The sequence below is a fragment of the Leptodactylus fuscus genome, chromosome 11 (genome assembly GCF_031893055.1).
Source record: "Leptodactylus fuscus isolate aLepFus1 chromosome 11, aLepFus1.hap2, whole genome shotgun sequence".
NCBI lineage: Eukaryota > Metazoa > Chordata > Amphibia > Anura > Leptodactylidae > Leptodactylus > Leptodactylus fuscus.
Genome location: NC_134275.1, coordinates 20,395,427 through 20,415,130, shown reverse-complemented (window position 1 = coordinate 20,415,130; position 19,704 = coordinate 20,395,427). Strand labels below are relative to the sequence as shown.

The following is a 19,704-nucleotide window of genomic DNA, read 5'->3' as shown; positions in this document are numbered from 1 at the left end:
CTTAGGGTCACCGTCACTGAGCGGTGGATTGGGGAGGCCGCTGGAGCAGCACTGCTCTAGCGGCCGCCCCTAACGCTCAGGCAGAGAACAGGTCCTCTCCCTGCTTGCTCTCTGTCTGCTAAATACGCTTGCTCTGCTCGGCCATGCTTCCTCCGCTCGGCCATGTCCCCTCCTCGCAGCCAGTCCCGCCCCCTTCCGCTCGGCCCTGCCCCCTCCGCTCCGTCCCCTCATCCTCCTCAGGCGGCAAAAACCCATGGTTCACCCCTGGCAGCAGAAGGAGTGTTAACATCACCAGTTATCAGTGGTGAGTCCTGGCACGGAAGGAAAAAGGGCCACGAATAAAACAATGGAGTGCTGGGGTAAATGTCTTCTTGTTAGTTTGTTTTAGACACAACCCACCGACCCTGAGTCTACCCTGAATCCTGGACAACTCCTTTAAAGATTCTGATGTAGGGAGCAACACGGTGGTTCAGTGGTTAGCACTGCAGCCTTGCAGCGTTGGAGTCCTGGGTTCAAATCCCGCCAGGAATAACATCTGCAAGGAGTTCTCCCCGTGTTTGCATGGATTTCCTCCCATTCTACTAAGACATACTGATAGGAAAAAAAAATGTACATTGTGATCCCTATATGGGGCTCACAGTCTACATTTAAAAAAAAAAAAAAGATTCTGATGTAGAATTAAATATGCTTTTTATTTCATTTTAAATTTAAATTTTACATTTTATTTGATTAAATATGCTTTTTGTAAGCTTCATTCCCTCGCAGACAGCATACTTCATATATTTCAAGACAGTGATTGAGAGAGAATGTAATTTGCTGGAATATCTTTGATAGGGAATTGCAGGTTGTCATTTACCTTTGTAAGTTGTCCATTTCTAGAGGGAATCCGCTAGTTAATACATTCCTGTGATTATAGCAGCCTCTGCATTGTTTCATGGAAACAGTCTCTGCAGTGTGGATGACAGGAAGGAGTGGTAAGTGAAATATGAACTACAGACCCGTATAAACAATAGTCCTGAAGAGCTTACTTCATTGCAGACAACTTTAGGAAACAATCCTCCCATAGTCATGAGAACTCTGCTGTATTTTGCGGGATTATACAGTAGCCAAAAAAGATAAATCGTAACACTGCTAATATCCTCTGAACCAATCATTCTCAAGGAGTTACCATATAGACTAAGTATTTTGTTGCTTTTCTTCCATCTTAGATAGTGGCATAACTACGGTGGTAGCAGCTGCCACAGGACCTGGGACATTAGGGGCCCGGCGACAGCCGCTACCGCTGCGTTTTTTTTATAGGCCGTTACCGGCTGGAGTAACTCCAGCCAGTAACAGGCCTTATTTATTTACCGATCCTGGCAGGGGCCATATATATACACACACACAACGTGTTTCTGGCTAAAAAGCCCTTTCTCAAGTCTATAGGTTTTAGTCCTCACAAGGACGCGCAGTCAATTCGATTTCAGAGGGGCGGGGCTTGTCTGTGACGTATACGGAGGAGGAGACAAGCCGAATCCTGTGAGGAGGCTGGTCCGTACCTTCCTGACACTTCAGTTTTGACCTGGTTGTATAGAATATGTGACTCTATTCATTTCAGTGACCACTACCAGAAATAGCAGAGTGAATACTCTGGATAGGGGGTAACTTATTGTAACCGGGGTATCCCTTTAATATTCAATCTCATACTCTGCAGCATATTGGTGTCTTGGTCTGCCTTTTATGTAGGAAAACCTGTTTCTTTATTGTGCTTTGTGTTTTTTGCTTTTGTTGTACTTGATTTAAAAAAAAAATCTGTTTTTAAATGACCTTTATTTCTTTAAGGATAGATTTGCAAGGGTCTGACACCTGGTGCCCTTACAGGTCGCCCTTACTGAGACAGTGCAGCTCTCGGTGATGTGGACACTCGCCATATAAACTGTAGCGGTAATTGTAGGTGCTGCAGGCAGGGCTACCGTGCCTACACTTGCCACTACAGGTTTTTTTTTATGTAGATTGTGAGCCCCATATAGGGATCACAATGTACTTTTTTTTGTCCTATCAGTATGTCTTTGTAGAATGGGAGGAAGTCCATGCAAACACAGGGAGAACATGCAGATGATGTTCCTGATGGGATTTGAACCCAGGACTCCAGCACTGCAAGGCTGTAGTTCTAACCACTGAGCCACCATCTTGCCCTGCCCCTACAGTTTTATGTCTCGGTACAGTCGGTCTGCAGTTGTCTCAGGTGTTGGACCCCCTGCAGATCTAATATTACAAATCTATTAGAAACCAGATCACCCCTTTTAAATTTATTTAAGTTTTGTTATGTTTAATCACCTTTCCAAAATAAAACCCCTCAAAAGAATTTGCATTTTTACAGTGCTGTATGGGGACTCACTTTACACAGGGATCTGTACCATTTTATTGGTATCATTGATGTGTACATGTGACATTTTGATCACTCTTTTATTCCAAATTTTAGGGGGAAGTGGGGCAAGCAAAAAAACTGCTGTTTTTCAATATTTTAAAAACTATGCTTTTTTTAACCTTATTTTTCCAAGCACAAAAGGTGATTTGAATATTCAATCGCATCACCACATGTACAATATACTGCAATGCTTTTGTATCGCAGTATATTGTATATTTTAGCAGATGCCTATTAGGTCTAGTTTCTAGCTGAGCCTAATAGGCATCCATACATAGGAGTCTGTATTATTAAGCCTCCTGGCTGTTATGGTAAGTCCTTTGGTATCCCACAATGTAATAAATAAGTTAAGAGATTAAGAGATAAGAGATAAGTTAATGCTAATTAGCCTCTTGGTGCACCCCGGAAGTCTCACCGTGCACCCTCTGCTATTCTTTCCTATGTATGTACAGCACAGGCTGCTGCTGATGATGACTCAGCTTCCTGCTTGCACACACAGATAGGAGATAATAGCAGAGACGAGTGCTGCTGGGAACTTCCTGTGCTGGCTGGAGGTTAATTAGCATATGAATATAAACAGGCTCATTCAAAAACCACTGAGACAATTTACATACAAAAGGTATGTGTGAAATAGCCTTTCTAAAGGCTATACAAGGATGTGCTTAGCTAAAAAGGACTTTTCCCAATGAAAGAGCCCCTTTAAGTTATGTTAATCTGTGCACCAATTGTTGTTTCTAAGCTTCTTAATACAAGCACTTCTGACCTGTAAGTGTTATAGTTGTGCTCATTCTTTATTCATTGTCTCTCTGCTCTACAGGTTTAGTCTTTTTGCTGTAGATACTCATGGACGACATTCGGCACAAAGTTTAGTGACACTGCGTACTGCTTGCTCTTTAGTGGATGACAGTAAAGCTGAAGGTAAACATTACATTATGGGACAATGTATCATCTTAAGTGTTCTAAGTTATCACAATGGCAGAATGTGGACCAATACATGTAGTATCTTGAGATCTCGATTCCAAAACAATACTTCTTGTAGCACTTTTACAGCTGCTTTCTCCCCCATGTAAATCAATTGGAATGTGTTTCCTTGAGTGCATTTCAGTGCATTAATAGACCTCTATGCCAGCCTCCATTTTTATATTGCTGTACACCATGCTAGCCTTTGAGAGCAGTGATATGAGCTCAGCAGAACATCTGTAGCTGGACATCTGGCTTGTAGCTTTCTGATAGTTTGTGTGTACACTGCACTAGGCTCGGGATGTCCGGTCCAATTTCACTTGCAGTGCAGAATGGATCACCGTGCCGCATTCTTACAATCATATGATCTGTCTGTGCAGAGGTTCGCCTCCACACACCGGGACGCATCGCACAATCACCCCACGCCCCTTGATTTGATTTGTAACGTTTCATGTGCCTAAAAACTTTGCTTTCGATCTGGCTTATATACCCTCTCACATACCATAGATTGGAGCTAGTGGCTTTAAAATATGTTCATTTGCTGATCTTAGTGACACCTAGATTTCCATAACCTCACACCTTCTTAGTGTTGTGATTTCAATATGGATTCAGGATAGCAAAAGCCCATTAAAGAGGTTGTCCAGTTTAGATTTTTGCAATTTAATAGGTCTACCACTGGGGTTATAAAAACAATAACAAATGAATGTTTGCCTCAAACCTTGTCTCCAGTGACCTCTTCACAAAATGTACCATATATACTGAAGTATAAGCTGAATTTTTCAGCACAGTTTTTGTACAGAAAAAGCCCCCCTCGGCTTATACTCGAGTCAGAATTTTTTTATTTATTTTTTTTTTTTTTTTTTTGGGGGGGGGGGTCTATGACCAGCTGCAATATCAATGTATAGAATCTCCCATAAAATGGTGGGGAAAAAAAGAAGCTTTAAAAAAAAATAAAAAAAATAAAAGTTCTAAATCCCTCCTTTCCCTAGAATACATATAAAAGTAGAAAATGACTGTGAAACACAAACACATTAGGTATCCCTGTGTCTGACAGTGCCCGGCCTACTGAATATAGGGGATCTGCAGTGCTCCTGTTCCATCGGAAAGGGGTTAATAGGAGCACTGCAGATACCCTATATTCAGCCAGGCTGAATTCCAAGTGGGGAAAAAAATCCCAGCCCTCAAGCTCAGGGAAGGGGCAGACAGACAACCAAAACACCCCCTCCCCTTCCTCAGCACCAGCGACTACTGCACCCAAAAACTCCGACCATTTTAATTTTTGAAATTTTCCAGTAGCTGCTGCATTCCCCCCCTCGGCTTATACTCGAGTCAATACATTTTCCCAGTTTTTTTGTGGCAAAATTAGGGGCCTCGGCTTATAATTGGGTCGTCTTATACTCGAGTATATACGGGTATGTGACGGCTGGGACGTGTTGTTTGTGAAGAGGTGTCTGCTGTGCCTGTTTGTTCTGTTTATACTCCCTATTAAACAATAAAATTATGAACTGGACAACCCCTTTAACTTTTTAAGGGTCAAGTTGAACTTGGTAACATATATATAAATATATATATATATATATATATATATATATATATATATATGTATGTTACTGGTTTGGTTCATGTCCTTCTCCAACCCTACAGCTTGCTCCTCCTCCCCCTCCATTTTCACGGACACTCACAAACCACCAACTGATTCTAAGCCTGAGGGTTCCAAATCTAAATCTTTCTCTAAACCTGAGGCAGCGACGCACATCGGCAGGTTCAAAGTCACGTGCCTTGCTTGCTGGAGCGAAGCATGATGTTACAATAAAACAGAGAAAAGAAAGGTGTAGAATTATGAAAACTATCTGATAGTAAAACTGTTTTGGTTGTCCATAGAGAACAATCGGAGAAGAGCTTTATCTATAGGAAGATAAATCTGCGCCAACGTTGTTTGCTATATAGCAAAAAGGCAGATTTTCTTTTGGACAATTTCATCCATCTTGCTGATAGTTTAATAAGAATTACCTGACAATTAATTTCCTGTGCTAATAACTTTTCATTACAGAAATTGCTGATAGAATTTATACATTATACAATGGATACACCAGTGGCAAGGAGCAGCAGATGGCGTACAACACCCTGATGGAAGTATCTGCTTCAATGCTTCTTCGAGTCCAGCATCATTACAATACTCTCTATGAGAAGTTTGGAGATTTTGTGTGGCGCAGTGAAGATGAGCTGGGACCACGGTAGGAAGAAAATCTGATCTTAATATGATACTGTTTCAAAAGTCTAACTACACTGTATACAGATTATTCAGGCTCATCCCTTCTAAAGATGGCCGTACACCCTTGATGAAAATGCTTGTAAGATGAAATTTAACAATCAACGATCAATGTCACCAAAAAAGTAGGCGACCGGCCTTTAAATTTTCATCATTGGACAACAGTTCTTTTCTTAAAATAATTTTTTCCCTCACTGCCACATGTAGCATGCAGTCTTTTGGACAATGAAGCCTCCTTTCTCAGGAAAACCAAGCAATTGTGGATAATAAATGTCTAACCAACTATGTCCTTAGCTAGACATTAGAGATGAGCGAGGACTCAAATAGCACACACCCATAGGAATGAATGGAAGCGGCCGGCATGCAGACTTTGCCGGCGGCCGGCCGCATAACCTCCTGCGTGCCGGCTGCGTCCATTCATTCCTATGGGTGCGTGCTATTCGAAACGGGAGTTTAGCATAGTATTCGCTCATCTCTACTAGACATCAGTTCTACTGCTTGGTCTTTGCACCATCTCACCTACAGGACTGATGGCCATCTAACAACATGACCGACCGGTGAAGCATTCCTTGTTCATAATTGTTGAGAAAGGCCTACGCATTGTGTTTTCTCATGAAACGTCTGGACAACCACTTTAAGCAGGGAGCTTCCATGACATGTCATATAATAATATCACTATGGATTCATCCATTATCTTTAATTCAGTATGGAAACACTAGAAATGAGCAAAACCTCTGAAGAGTCGTTTTGAGGTCAGATGTTCCAGCCCAGTTACTGTAGGTCAAAAATGTCACAAATGGGAAGTGAAACTACTATAATTGGGGATCTCTACAGATCCCAGAGTATAATAATGGAGGCCCAAAGGAGGGGTGGAAACATAGTAAAAAGCTATACTCACCTTCCTTCACCTCACCTGGGCATCCTCATGGCATCTGACGATACCATCGGATTTTCTTCTGGCCTCCTGGATAATGCCATATGTGCTGGAGGCACACAAGCCTCAGCCATCACAGAGCTCTAAGGATCTGAAGATTGTAGTATAATACTTCAGCACATCAAAATTCAATGTATGAAAAACTTTATTCCATAATCTTCGTATAAAATAATTAAACACACAAACAAATCTGGATATTCAATGTCAAAGTCCAAACATTTCGGTCTCAAGGACCTTCATCTGCATGCGGCATATCATATAGAGCAAAACCATTTGTTAGAAACAGTTACAGTAGTCAAATTCTAGATTGACCTGTACCCAAAATTCTAGAATACCCTGCCCCGAGAAGTAAAGATATAAATTCTATAAGAACATTAACAGAATTAGCTATGTACCCAATGACATATGGAGTAAAATGATTAAAGAGGCTCTATCAGCAAAATTATGCTGTAAGAGCCCCACATATGCGTGAATAGCCTTTAAAAAGGCTATTCAGGCATCGCAAATGTTATTTTAAACCTCCCCCCCATTTTAAAATAAAACCATAAAAACCTATTTGTAAATCATACCTTATTGTGTACAGTGGGCGGTCCTCCAAGGTCTGACGTCATCTTGCGGTCACGCCTTCCTCTTCTTTCTTCTTCCAGCGACATCCTCCTGTCCTTGTTCTTCCCCGCCTTCATCTTATTTTCTTCCGGAAAACACGAGCGTACCGCATGCGCAGTACGCTCGTGTAGTTCTAAGGTGTACTTAGCACTTCAACAAAAATGGCACCAACGCATGTGCAGTAGCGATACTGCGCTCACGCGGGATTTGAACACAACCAGCCGGAAGAACAGAAGATGTAGGCGTCGAAGAGCCAGGACAGGAGGACGTCGCTGAAAGAAGAAAGAAGAGGAAGGCGTGACAGCAAGATGACGTCGGACCTTGGAGGACTGCCCACCGCGCACGATAAGGTATGATTTACAAATATGTTTTTATGGTTTTATTTTAAAACAGGGGGGAGGTTTAAAATAACATTAGCGGTGCCTGAATATCCTTTTTAAAGGCTATTCACACATATGTGAGGCTCATACAGCATAATTTTGCTGATAGAGCCCCTTTAAGAAATGAAAGAAAGATAATCAATGTGAAAAAGATGGAACATAATGAACGTCTATTGTCACTATTCACATGATATATATAATTCCTGAATAATTTCCGCTTCCCTGGTCCATTTTCCTATGATTATCGGCGAGGTTGCATTACGTAATAAGAGATTAAGCATTCCTAAGACGTCTAATAACTATCCCTTCAGAAAGGAAAGATTTACGACCGCTTCCATTTTACATAATACTATAAGTTCACAAGTACTTACATCAAAACCTACACCAAACAATAAAAGTAACAGATGAACTTTCTATTCATTAATAATTCACAATAAGTATTACTCATCTCTACTATAAAGGATTATAATAACCCACCTATTGTAATGTGTGCCGCAGTTTGCCGCCTAAGTCCTTCTAATTCCGAAACACGTTCTAATACGTCCTATAAACTTACTTCTTCCTTTTATACTGAGCTTTGATATCCTGTTTATAGGGAGAATTATGTCAATGTAACTTCTGTGTTTGAGAAGGATTGATTTGCGAGACCGAAACTTCTCACGTTCTATTAATTCTATTATTTAAGATAAAGGTTTAAGGGATTTTCAAAATACAAATTTCAGCATCAAACAAAATAAAATTGCAGAGTGCACGGAGGGAGAATTAACACATTACCATATGACAAGACTCTCCGCATGAGTCACAATGGAAAAGCTACAGTAATTACGCCATTTGAGGACAGTGATCGTGTTTTCATGCTTTGGGGCCAGCCATGAAGGCCCAGATTAGGTGATACAGCTTAGATTTATTAGATTCTTTTTGCTTAACACATGTGCTAATTGGAATGTTTCATTCCCATGATAACTGTCTCATGAAGCCACATAATACAGACTGTAGCTTAGCTTCTTTATTTAATACATCATTCACATGGAAAGCTTTCATCTCCTGCTTTTATCACCACTTATTTCTAATAATATAGCGTGGATTAATAAACGATGAGCCGTTAATGATAGAATTACGGTTCAATCACACATACATGTAGAAAATAACATGAAATGTGTTTATCCTCTGTCCATAGAATAGGCAATAAATACCCTATCGGTGATGGGCTGGCCACTGAGGTCCTTACTAGGGATGAGCGAGTAGTGAAATAATCGAGATTCGATATTCGTTTTGAGTAGAGCCTCAATATTCGACTACTCGATCGAATATCAAATCCCATTATAGTCTATGGTAAAAAACGCTCGTTTCACGGGAAACCACTGTTCGACTAAAGGAGAGTCATCAAGTCCACAAGTAGCAGGAGAGTATTGAGGAGGAGCGCTGTGCAGTTAAAGTGCACGGACCCCATAGACTATAAAGGGGTCCATGTGCTGGCAATGCATTGCCCACACAAATGATTCATGCGGGCAGTGCACGACAAGCACACGGACCCCATTATAGTCTTAAACACATTTATTTTTCATTTTAAGGGAAGATTTTCTTGAAGGAAAGTATGGAAATATTTAGGAACATTCACAACACAGGTATCTTACTTTCCAGGTATCCCAGATTCCCATCACACAGGTATCCCACTCAGTTGCACAGATATCAGTCACACCCACTTACCAGTCACACAGGTATCCCATATATCAGTCACACGGGTATCCCCTTTATCAGTCACACAGGTATCCCCTATATCAATCACACAGGTAACCCATATATCAGCCACACAGGTATCCTATATATCAGTCACACAGGTATCCCACATATCAGTCACACAGGTATCTCACATATCAGTCACACAGATATCCCCTATATCAATAACACAGGTATCCCACATATCAGTCACACAGGTATCCCATATATCAGTCACACAGGTATCCCACATACCAGTCACACAGGTATCCCATATATCAGTCACACAGGTATTCCATATATCATTCACACAGGTATCTCACATATCAGTCACATAGGTATCTCACTTATTAGTCACACAGGTATCCCACATATCAGTCACACAGGTATCCCACATATCAATCACACAGGTATTCCATATATCAGCCACATAGGTATCTCCCATATCAGTCACACAGGTATCCCCTATATCAGTCACACAGGTATCCCATAGATCAGTCACACAGGTATCCTCTATATCAGTCACACAGGTATCCCATAAATCAGTCACACAGGTATCCCATAGATCAGTCACACAGGTATCCCATATATCAATCACACAGGTATCCCCTATATCAGTCACACAGGTATCCCTTATATCAGTCACACAGGTATCCCATAGATCAGTCACACAGGTATCCCTTATATCAGTCACACAGGTATCCCATAGATCAGTCACACAGGTATCCCATATATCAATCACACAGGTATCCCATATATCAGTCACACAGGTATCCCCTATATCAGTCACACAGGTATCCCTTATATCAGTCACACAGGTATCCCATAGATCAGTCACACAGGTATCCCTTATATCAGTCACACAGGTATCCCATAGATCAGTCACACAGGTATCCCATATATCAATCACACAGGTATCCCATATATCAGTCACACAGGTATCCCCTATATCAGTCACACAGGTATCCCATATATCAATCACACAGGTATCCCATAGATCAGTCACACAGGTATCTCACATATCAATCACACAGGTATCTCACATATCAGTCACACAGGTATCTCACTTATCAGTCACACAGGTATCTCACATATCCGTCACACAGGTATCCCATATATCAGTCACACAGGTACCCCATATATCAGTCACACAGATATCCCCTATATTAATAACACAGGTATCCCACATATCAGTCACACAGGTATCCCATATATTAGTCACACAGGTATCCCATATATCAGTCACACAGGTATCCCATATATCAATCACACAGGTATCCCATATATCAGTCACACAGGTATCTCACTTACCAGTCACACAGGTATCTCACATATCGGTCACACAGGTATCCCATATATCAGTCACACAGGTATCCCACATATCAGTCACACAGGTATCCCCTATATCAGTCACACAGGTATCTCACATATCAGTCACACAGGTATCCCATATATCATTCACACAGGTATTTCACATATCAATCACACAGGTATCCCATATATCATTCACACAGGTATCTCACATATCAATCACACAGGTATCCCATATATCAGTCACACGAGTATCCCCTATATCAGTCACACAGGTATCCCATATATCATTCACACAGGTATCTCACATATCAATCACACAGGTATCCCATATATCAGTCACACAGGTATCCCATATATCAGTCACACAGGTATCTCACATATCAGTCACACAGGTATCTCACTTATAAGTCACACAGGTATCCCCTATATCAGTCACACAAGTATCCCCTATATCAGTCACACAAGTATCCCATATATCAGTCACACAGGTATCCCCTATATCAGTCACACAAGTATCCCCTATATCAGTAACACAGGTATCCCTTATATCAGTCACACAGGTATCCCTTATATCAGTCACACAGGTATCCCTTATATCAGTCACACAGGTATCTCATATATCAGTCACACAGGTATCCCCTATATCAGTCACACAGGTATCCCCTATATCAGTCACACAGGTATCCCATATATCAGTCACACAAGTATCCCCTATATCAGTAACACAGGTATCCCTTATATCAGTCACACAGGTATCTCATATATCAGTCACACAGGTATCCCCTATATCAGTAACACAGGTATCCCTTATATCAGTCACACAGGTATCTCATATATCAGTCACACAGGTATCCCATATATCATTCACACAGGTATCCCATATATCAGTCACACAGGTATCCCCTATATCAGTCACACAGGTATCCCCTATATCAGTCACACAGGTATCCCCTATATCAGTCACACAGGTATCCCCTATATCAGTCACACAGGTATCCCATATATCAGTCACACAGGTATCTCACATATCAGTCACACATGTTTTCTACTTACCAGTCAAATATTTTTACATACATCACACAATTGCACATTTAGTTTGTTCTCTACCTCTTCCTACCTAGTCCAGACCTCAGTATGTCAATTAGAGGAGATTTCGGTGGAGCAGACAGTGTCATGTACTATATTGTTACCAGCTGTTACCTTTTGTTACATCTTTCATTTTCTCTGCTATAGAATGTAAAATGTCTAAAAGCTACATTGTCCATAGACATGTGATTTTTGTTATTTTTGTTATTCTGACTGGAGTCCCCATTCCTGGAGATCGGCTCTTTCTTGCCGCCACTACGTTCTTTCTGATCTCCGCTATAGCTAAATACAAACACTGGGGTCTGGGAAACCTGCAGAATGACTGCATATATGTTATTCACAAAGAGAGAAAGTGTTTCCAGATGTTTGGGCTTGAATGGGCTTTTCTTTACTTTCCATGTGGCCCTCCTTTTCCTATCATAACACTGAGCTGGAAAGAGTTACAAAGCAGTAAGTCTCCTCTTCCCAAACTCCCTAATTTCTCTGTCCTGCCGTGACCGTCTCATCCATAATTTGACATGCAGTCCATTCAATGATTTCATAGGTCATTTTCTTACATTCAGGTCACACCTTTCTCTTTTCTGTACATCTGACTCATTCTTGTATTTAAAATATACAGCGAGCATTGCAGATTCTCTACTGTAACTCCTAAAGAAGAATCGGAGCACTTTCCATGCAGAAACATGTGAAGTTTTTACCATGTTTACATTATTTGCAATGGTTTTTTCCCTCTGCACAAGTTGACAATTTCGTACGAACTCTTATGTCCGGGGACTTAGACGTGTATAACATAGTAATGAGCAGAACCTAACCTAACAACATAACAAAAATTATTAAATTATTAATTATTAAAAAATGAACCCTGACTAGCAAAGGTTCCCGCACAGTACACAACCTTTTTGGCTACTAGGCCACATAGTAGTAGTGGAAATGATCAGCCTTTGTGTTAACTTTGGCATTGCAGTGATCTTACCATAGTGCTTAGGCATAAATACACGTCACCAGCCTAAATTCACTATAGCGAGCAATATACCCATTCTTTAAAGAGTGTGAAGGAATCCCTAATATATTCTAGTAAGGAATATTATAGAGGGGAAGGAGGTTAATGTGGAGGACCTCGATTAGGCAAGGGGACAAGTGTGCCTATAAAGGTAATATTAGTACATGTGTAAAGCAGTGGATATTGGGAATTTTCCTACTTATCGGTGGTAGTGCATTCCAGAGAACCGATGCAGCTCAAGAGAAGTATGGGTAAGTTTGGATGTTGGTCTTTCCATAGGTCCCATAAACCATGAGAGCAACAGTAATGTGAACCTACCCTTATGATTTAATATTGATGTCATATTTTAAGGATAAAAACTTTTCTGAAGTCCCAAATATTCCATGTAAGGCCTCATTCACATCTGCGTTGGTATTACATCCAGGGGAGTTCACATGAGGACCCCCCCGAATGGAATACTGAATGGCATACCACTTGCAGTTGCAATGAAAGCACACGGACCCCATAGACTATAATGGGATCGGTGTGCTTGCCGCCAGATCTCCGTAGGGATCATGCGGACAGGAAAGTAGTTCACAATCTACTTTCCTGTCTGCATGATTCACGCAGCCAGCACACAGACCACATTATAGTCTATGGGGTCCGTGTGCTTTTACTGCAAAGCGCTTGCAGTTGCGTTCGGTATTCCCTATGCGGACTCCCCCGGACGGAATACCAACGCAGATGTGAATGAGGGATATTCCTTGTTCTATACAATGAGTGTGAATACATGCACTTAATATAATATACAGTCCTAACCTTACCTGTGATATAATCTGTAAAGTCTTCTTTAAGACTAATAGTGGCTGCTGCAGTCCAGCCCCTGCCCACGTCTTGTAGAATTACTTTGTCTTTACCGTCTTATTCTTGGTTGTCACACAACTGTTCTCCTCACAGTACAAACTGCAGTATGTCTTGAGTCTAAGCTGTAGGTCAAGCAGAAACATCTCCCATTTTAAGTCACCACAAATCTTACAAATCTTCTGCTTACGGTAGAAATTAAAGTGATTCCAGCACAACATGAACTTAATGAGAATATTTATTATTATTCTACTTAATTTCCAAGACAGATTTAGTGAAGAACAGCTGAAGTTGTTAAAATGAAAGGACATAAAATTATAGGAATCTGTCACCAGGAAAGATTCCTTTAATTTAGTCATCCAGCAGATGTCCTAAGAAAAACAATCCAGCAGATGCTCCCAAACTTACTGAACTTCTAAGACAAGATGCTCTCTATTGGCTGCTGGTAGGGAGCACCTGGTCGCATCCGTGGCACCTAATATGCTAAACTACTGAAGTTGCCGTGTCTGATTTAGTCAATAAGGCAAATATCACTCCACATGATGCAAGTTTAGTGTTCTCAGTTGTCAGTCGCAGCACAGATGTGTTCACCGTTAACATTCCTGTAGCTTGATTTTGGTTAAGAAGTTTTTGATCGAGTAGGTATTCGATCGAATAGTACGGTATTCAAAATATTCGTACTCGATCCAATACTACTCGCTATTCGCAGTAAATATTCGATTCAGAACCACCGTTGATTGGCCGAATACTATACAGTGTATAGCATTCGGCAAATCAACGCTGGCTCTGCAGCAGGCTCGCCTTTGCTAGTCGGGAGAGCAGGCAGCTTGCTGTCACGAGGGAGCTTACTTTTTCTCATAGGAATGCATTGACCAGCGTTGATTAGCCAGTGTACAGCATTTGGCCAATCAATGCTGATTCTGCCGGAGGCTCGTCTGTGACAAGGCGGAGTCTAAGATTGGCCCACTGCAGTCTTCACAGCAGCCTCCTTACAGACGAGCCTCCAGCAGAACCAGCGTTGATTGGCCGAATGCTGTATACTGTATAGCATTCGGCCAGTCAATGCTGGTCAATGCATTCCTATGAGAAAAAGTCAGCCCCCTCGTAACAGCAAGCTGCCAGCTCTCCCGACTAGCAAGGACGAGCCTTCTGCAGAACCGGCGTTGATTTGCCGCAGGCTTGTCTTTGCTAGTCAGGAGAGCTGGCAGCTTGCGGTTATGAGGGAGCTTACTTTTTATCAGCACAACTGCAAGCACTGTGCAGTTAAAGCGCACGGACCCCATAAACTATAATGGGGCCCATGCGCTTTAACTGCACAGCGCTCCTCCTAAACACTCTCCTCCTGCTACTCGTGGACTTGGTGACTCTCCTTTAGTCGAATAGTGGTTTCCCCTGAAACAAGCATTTTTTCCCATAGACTATAATGGGATTCAATATTCAATCGAGTAGTCGAATATTGAGGCTCTACTCGAAACGAATATCGAATCTCGAATCAAATCTCGCTTATCTCTAATTACAATTTATTACACCAGTTCAATACAATATTGCAACATACTAGCAAAACCATTGGAACAATGGATGGCCACATATAGAATATCACTAATAAGATTGATGAAATCTCATTCACTTTGCTTTTACTATAAAGTTTTTTCCTGCTGCATTTCCATAATGTTGGACCTTAGCCTCCAAGGGTTTTATTGAATTGAATTGATCAGAAATTGGAGCCTTTAACCACATTAGAGTTATGTTAAGGGTGGACACTTCTGTGAAGTGATAGCAGATTTTTTTCCAGGTTTAAGAGTCAAAGCAAGTTGGGGAGAAATGTTCTGAAGATTATCCGTTGTCATACATGATGATCAGTAGAGAATAGAGGTCTCTAACCCATGATTCACTCCATATAGTTACTACGTGTTTGATTTCAGTTACTTGCTAAGTGCTCCAATACTATAAGAGTGGAAACAAACAGGGGACTGCAGTCCTATATGTCCACAAGGCTTTGGTTGTCATTATCAACCCTAATATAGAAAGTGGATTGAACCATTATCAGTTTTGTTTTGATTGTTTTTGGAATCTCTAACCCTTTCCTTTAGTAGCCCTCTTGTGGTGTCCCATAAAAAGTCAAATTATCAAGTAGTCACAGTGGGCGGGAAGCCTCAAACTAATCCCCCCATCTCCTTCACAATCCCCTCAATCCCTTACATCACTAGAATGACGTCAGTCAAGTCCAAGAGGTGTGAGTAACAAATGGACAGCACGACTAGGTGGAGGCTCCTCCCCACCCCGTGACTACTAAGGATAATTTATATATAATGACTTTTTATGTTTTCAAATATTTATATCATGTATTTGCTGCAACATATAGATTCTAGAAGGGCAGCAATGGAAAGAGGCTCAAATAAGGCCATTTAAAGAAGAACTCCAAAACATTTTTTTCCATCCCTGCTCCCATCACCTGACTGCCTGTGACTTGCTAGACTTATTTCATGTATCCCTACAATCCAACTTCTCCTCAGTCCCTGATCAGACACCATCTTGTCTCTTATATATATAAAAATGAGTTTCTGTCTGTCTGTCTGTCAGTGTGTTCTTTATGCAAGACCAAGTGACTGGACCAATCCTCAACAAATTTGGCACACAGGTTCATCAGGTGTCCGGGAAGGTTTTAGACCAGGATGCATCGTTCCTGAAATAAAGTATTCCCAAAAAATGAACTGCATTAGCCAATACAAGCCTGCAGGTCTTTCACTCATATTCCAACTACCATACATGCAGTCACATGTCCCTTATCAGCCAATAGAAACTCGCAGGCGCTTAGTCTCCACATTTACACAGCTTTACTCCAGGTTTCCATTACAATCCAGCCATTTTTCTTCACAGCTGTAGATCAGCTTTAAAGGGGGAGGGTGCTGTGGGTGACACTGTTACACAAGGTCACATACACACAGTTTTACTCCAGGTTTCCATAACAACCGATTGCAGGTTTTTCACTTATATCCAAACTGAGATACACATGATCACATGATGCTTATGGACCAATGGAAACTTGCTTGTTCTTCAGTCTTCACATACACACAGATTTACACCAGCCTATCCTAATGGGGCTACTACACAAAGTAAAAATGGAATAGACCCGTGCGAAGCCAGATCCTTCTGCTGGGTGTTTAAAACAAAATGCTAGACATGTAGGACTTTGTATCCGTGCAAAAAAAATGGCTTTACAGTGGATAGGCTGCATACAGACACTGGTAGTTTGCTTCAAAAACCCATTGAAATGTATGGGTTTTTAAACTGAACACCGGCAAGTCATCCCCAAGCTGTTTTTCTTGGAATTTCGGCGGAATCATGGAGGGCAGACAGCGGCACAAGTGTGAACACTCCCTAACAATCTTGTGATGAATATTAATATATAGGGCCTGAATAGATGTAGCTATGCCCTTTTATAAAGGCCACTCTCACTTTTGCTGTGATTGACCCTGTGAAGAGCTCTCCATGTTGTCCTCTCTGTATATCCTGGGGGACTATGTACATAATTAATTTTTCAAAAAAATCTAGTTGGAAAAGCATGTCACCATAATGAGGGGCCTATTGTTATTCATTCATATACAGTCTGGGGCAGACATACCATTGGTGCAACCTGTGCAACTGCAGAGGGGCCCTGTAGGTTAGGGGGCCCTATAACCTTGACAGCAGCTTTATACTGACTATTAGATTACAGGTAAATACCGCTAATAACACTTACTGATGGATTGTTAGAAAGATTCAAGGGGAGATATTGTAAAACAAGGGACCTATGACTGTCCTTGCACAGGAGTCCTCAGGTGTCCGCCCCTGTATAAAATACCTACATGGCGCTCTTACTAGGGCACAATTATTATTATTATTATTATTATTATTATTATTATTATTATTATTATTATTATTATTATTATATTTTATTGCATTGTGTAGTTGTTACATCATGATTTAATTACATGTGATTCTTTTCTTTTTAGGAAAGCCCACTTGGTTCTCAGAAGACTAGAGAAGGTGAGCAGCCATTGTTCAGGACTCCTGCGGAGCGCACATATCCAGCGTCGGATAGACAACATTCCCTACCTAATCTGTCACAGCGAAGACCTTCGAACATCAGGTTTTGTTTTGTACAGCATTTTGAGGGACAACAAATTTACATGTGAAGAGAAAATGGTATCCATGCCTCGCAATACATACGGAGACTCAAAAGGACGATGAACGCGGTGACGTAGCTCCGACCTCTACGAGATGTTTTTGATAGAGAATTAATGGTCATGCCAGCGTTTTGTCACAAGCAGCCAAGAAACCAATCATAGCGACTTTTATAAACTGAGGACAGATAAGGTGCTATGAAAACACATCCATTTTTAAAAAAAACTTTCCGAGGGAGAGACTTTCTTTTCTTAAGACATTTTTGTTTTTTTGGTTGATACCCCAAGAAGAGTACCAGCAAGGCACTGCTCTACAACTTACTCCTTGGATGGAGTTCTTTCAGATCTAACCTTTTTAGTTTTCCTTTTGGTTTTCCAATTAATGTGGAAATGATGCAGGGACTTTTATATTTTTCTTGCTTTTATAGGTCACTTAACCTGCTCATTTTTTTGTGCGTATCGTCCAACAATCTGTATGCATTAAACATTGTATTACGGTACATACCATGTGTACTCGGACTGTCACAGTGCTCATATAACTGTATTCACTCCATTGTGTTAAGTGTTTCAGATATCACAGGGACAAGTGTGATGGACTAAGTATTGGGAAATTACAAGGAAAGGAATACAAGGAAGTATCATGGAAATCAGGACTGTAAACCGATTCCCGGAGAAAGCAAAAACATTGTTAAAAAACTTTATCAAGTGAATAAAGAGTCAAATTAATGAATAAAACTGATAGTATTGGTCCATGGGAAGAAACATGGTGAAAATATATGGATTGTGATCACTTTATTTTTTAGGAAATAATTGCTTCTCTTGCATATGTATTAAGGAGAAGGTCATTTTGTCCAAAAAGATATAACATAATAGTCTTCTTTAGAGATGAGCGAACACTGTTCGAAACAGCCGTTTCGAATAGCGCGCACCCATAGGAATGAATGGATGTAGCCAGTACACAGGGGGTTAAGCGGCCGGCCGGCGGCAAGATCTGTGTGCCGGCCCGGCTCCATTCATACCTATCGGTGCGTGCTGTTCGAAACGGCCGTTTCGTCTCTAGTCTTCTTGTATTAAGATGGTCATAGATGTAAGATTATCCTTAGATCGTCAACCAGATGACTTACTAATTAGAGGGGTTTGGGTAAGTCCATACGGAGTTTTTTGGTCAGGGTTTTGAGGCTGTATCCACCTCAAAACCCTGACCAAAAAGACGGCTCCCATTGAAATCAATGGGAGCCACTCAGGTCTTTATTCTGGGAGCCGTTTCTTCCGCTCCCAGAAAAAAGAAGCGAGATGCTCATTCTTCAGGCTGAGTTGCCTCATGATTCGGCCTGAAGACACTCCCTCCTCCAGACTAAACCCATTCATTGGGTCTAATCTGGAGCAGAGTGCGCGGCTGGATGCCGGTGCAGTGCATCGGCTTTCAGTCGCGACTCCCTGGTCTTTGGATCGTAACCTGGTTCCGATCCAAAAAACTCCTTGTGAACTTACCCTTCGAGGGGTTGACCAAGATTAGAAAAAGGACCAAGAGATGAAAAAGGACCTGTTATATTATTGCAGAAATAGCTCCACAGTTATCTGAGGTTGCGCCTACTATTGCAGGTCACCTCCATTCCCTTAAATGAGAATAAAGTTTAATAGCGGACACAGCTCGTGAACAGGACAATATCATTGAAGGAATTTATTAAGACTGGCGATTATTGAGGCCTCTTAGTAAATCCAGTACATGTAGATGCGCCTGATCACAAATCCGATATAATAAATCTGATATAATAAATCCGGTGGACGTGGACCAGGGTTCCCCAGCCTGCCAAGATTCCTGTCCTGTTCCACCCATTGTCTAAAAAAGTGACGGATGGGGTGCAGGAATTGAGATGTCCCACAGTGCACCAAAATGTGCAAAGTTGAAGCACAGTTTTAGCCACTTTTGAGATGAATCTGCCTTAATAAATGAGGGCCACTGTGTTATGTGCTAAGGAGTAGACATCTGCCTAATAAATACCAATTCATGCTTTAACGTTTACTTTTAGTT

General features: G+C 41.2%; 1 protein-coding gene across 1 annotated transcript in view; it reads left to right on the top strand.

Moving 5' to 3' along the window:
- Positions 1–18,432, top strand: part of ASTN2 (astrotactin 2) — a 481,865-nt gene extending 463,433 nt beyond the window's left edge. The window contains exons 20-22 of the mRNA XM_075260063.1: positions 3,222–3,322; positions 5,415–5,598; positions 17,502–18,432. Of these exons, the coding sequence (XP_075116164.1) occupies positions 3,222–3,322; positions 5,415–5,598; positions 17,502–17,739 (523 nt within the window). The 3' untranslated portion in view covers positions 17,740–18,432. The remainder of the gene's footprint in view (positions 1–3,221; positions 3,323–5,414; positions 5,599–17,501) is intronic.
- Positions 18,433–19,704: the final 1,272 nt, after the last annotated feature.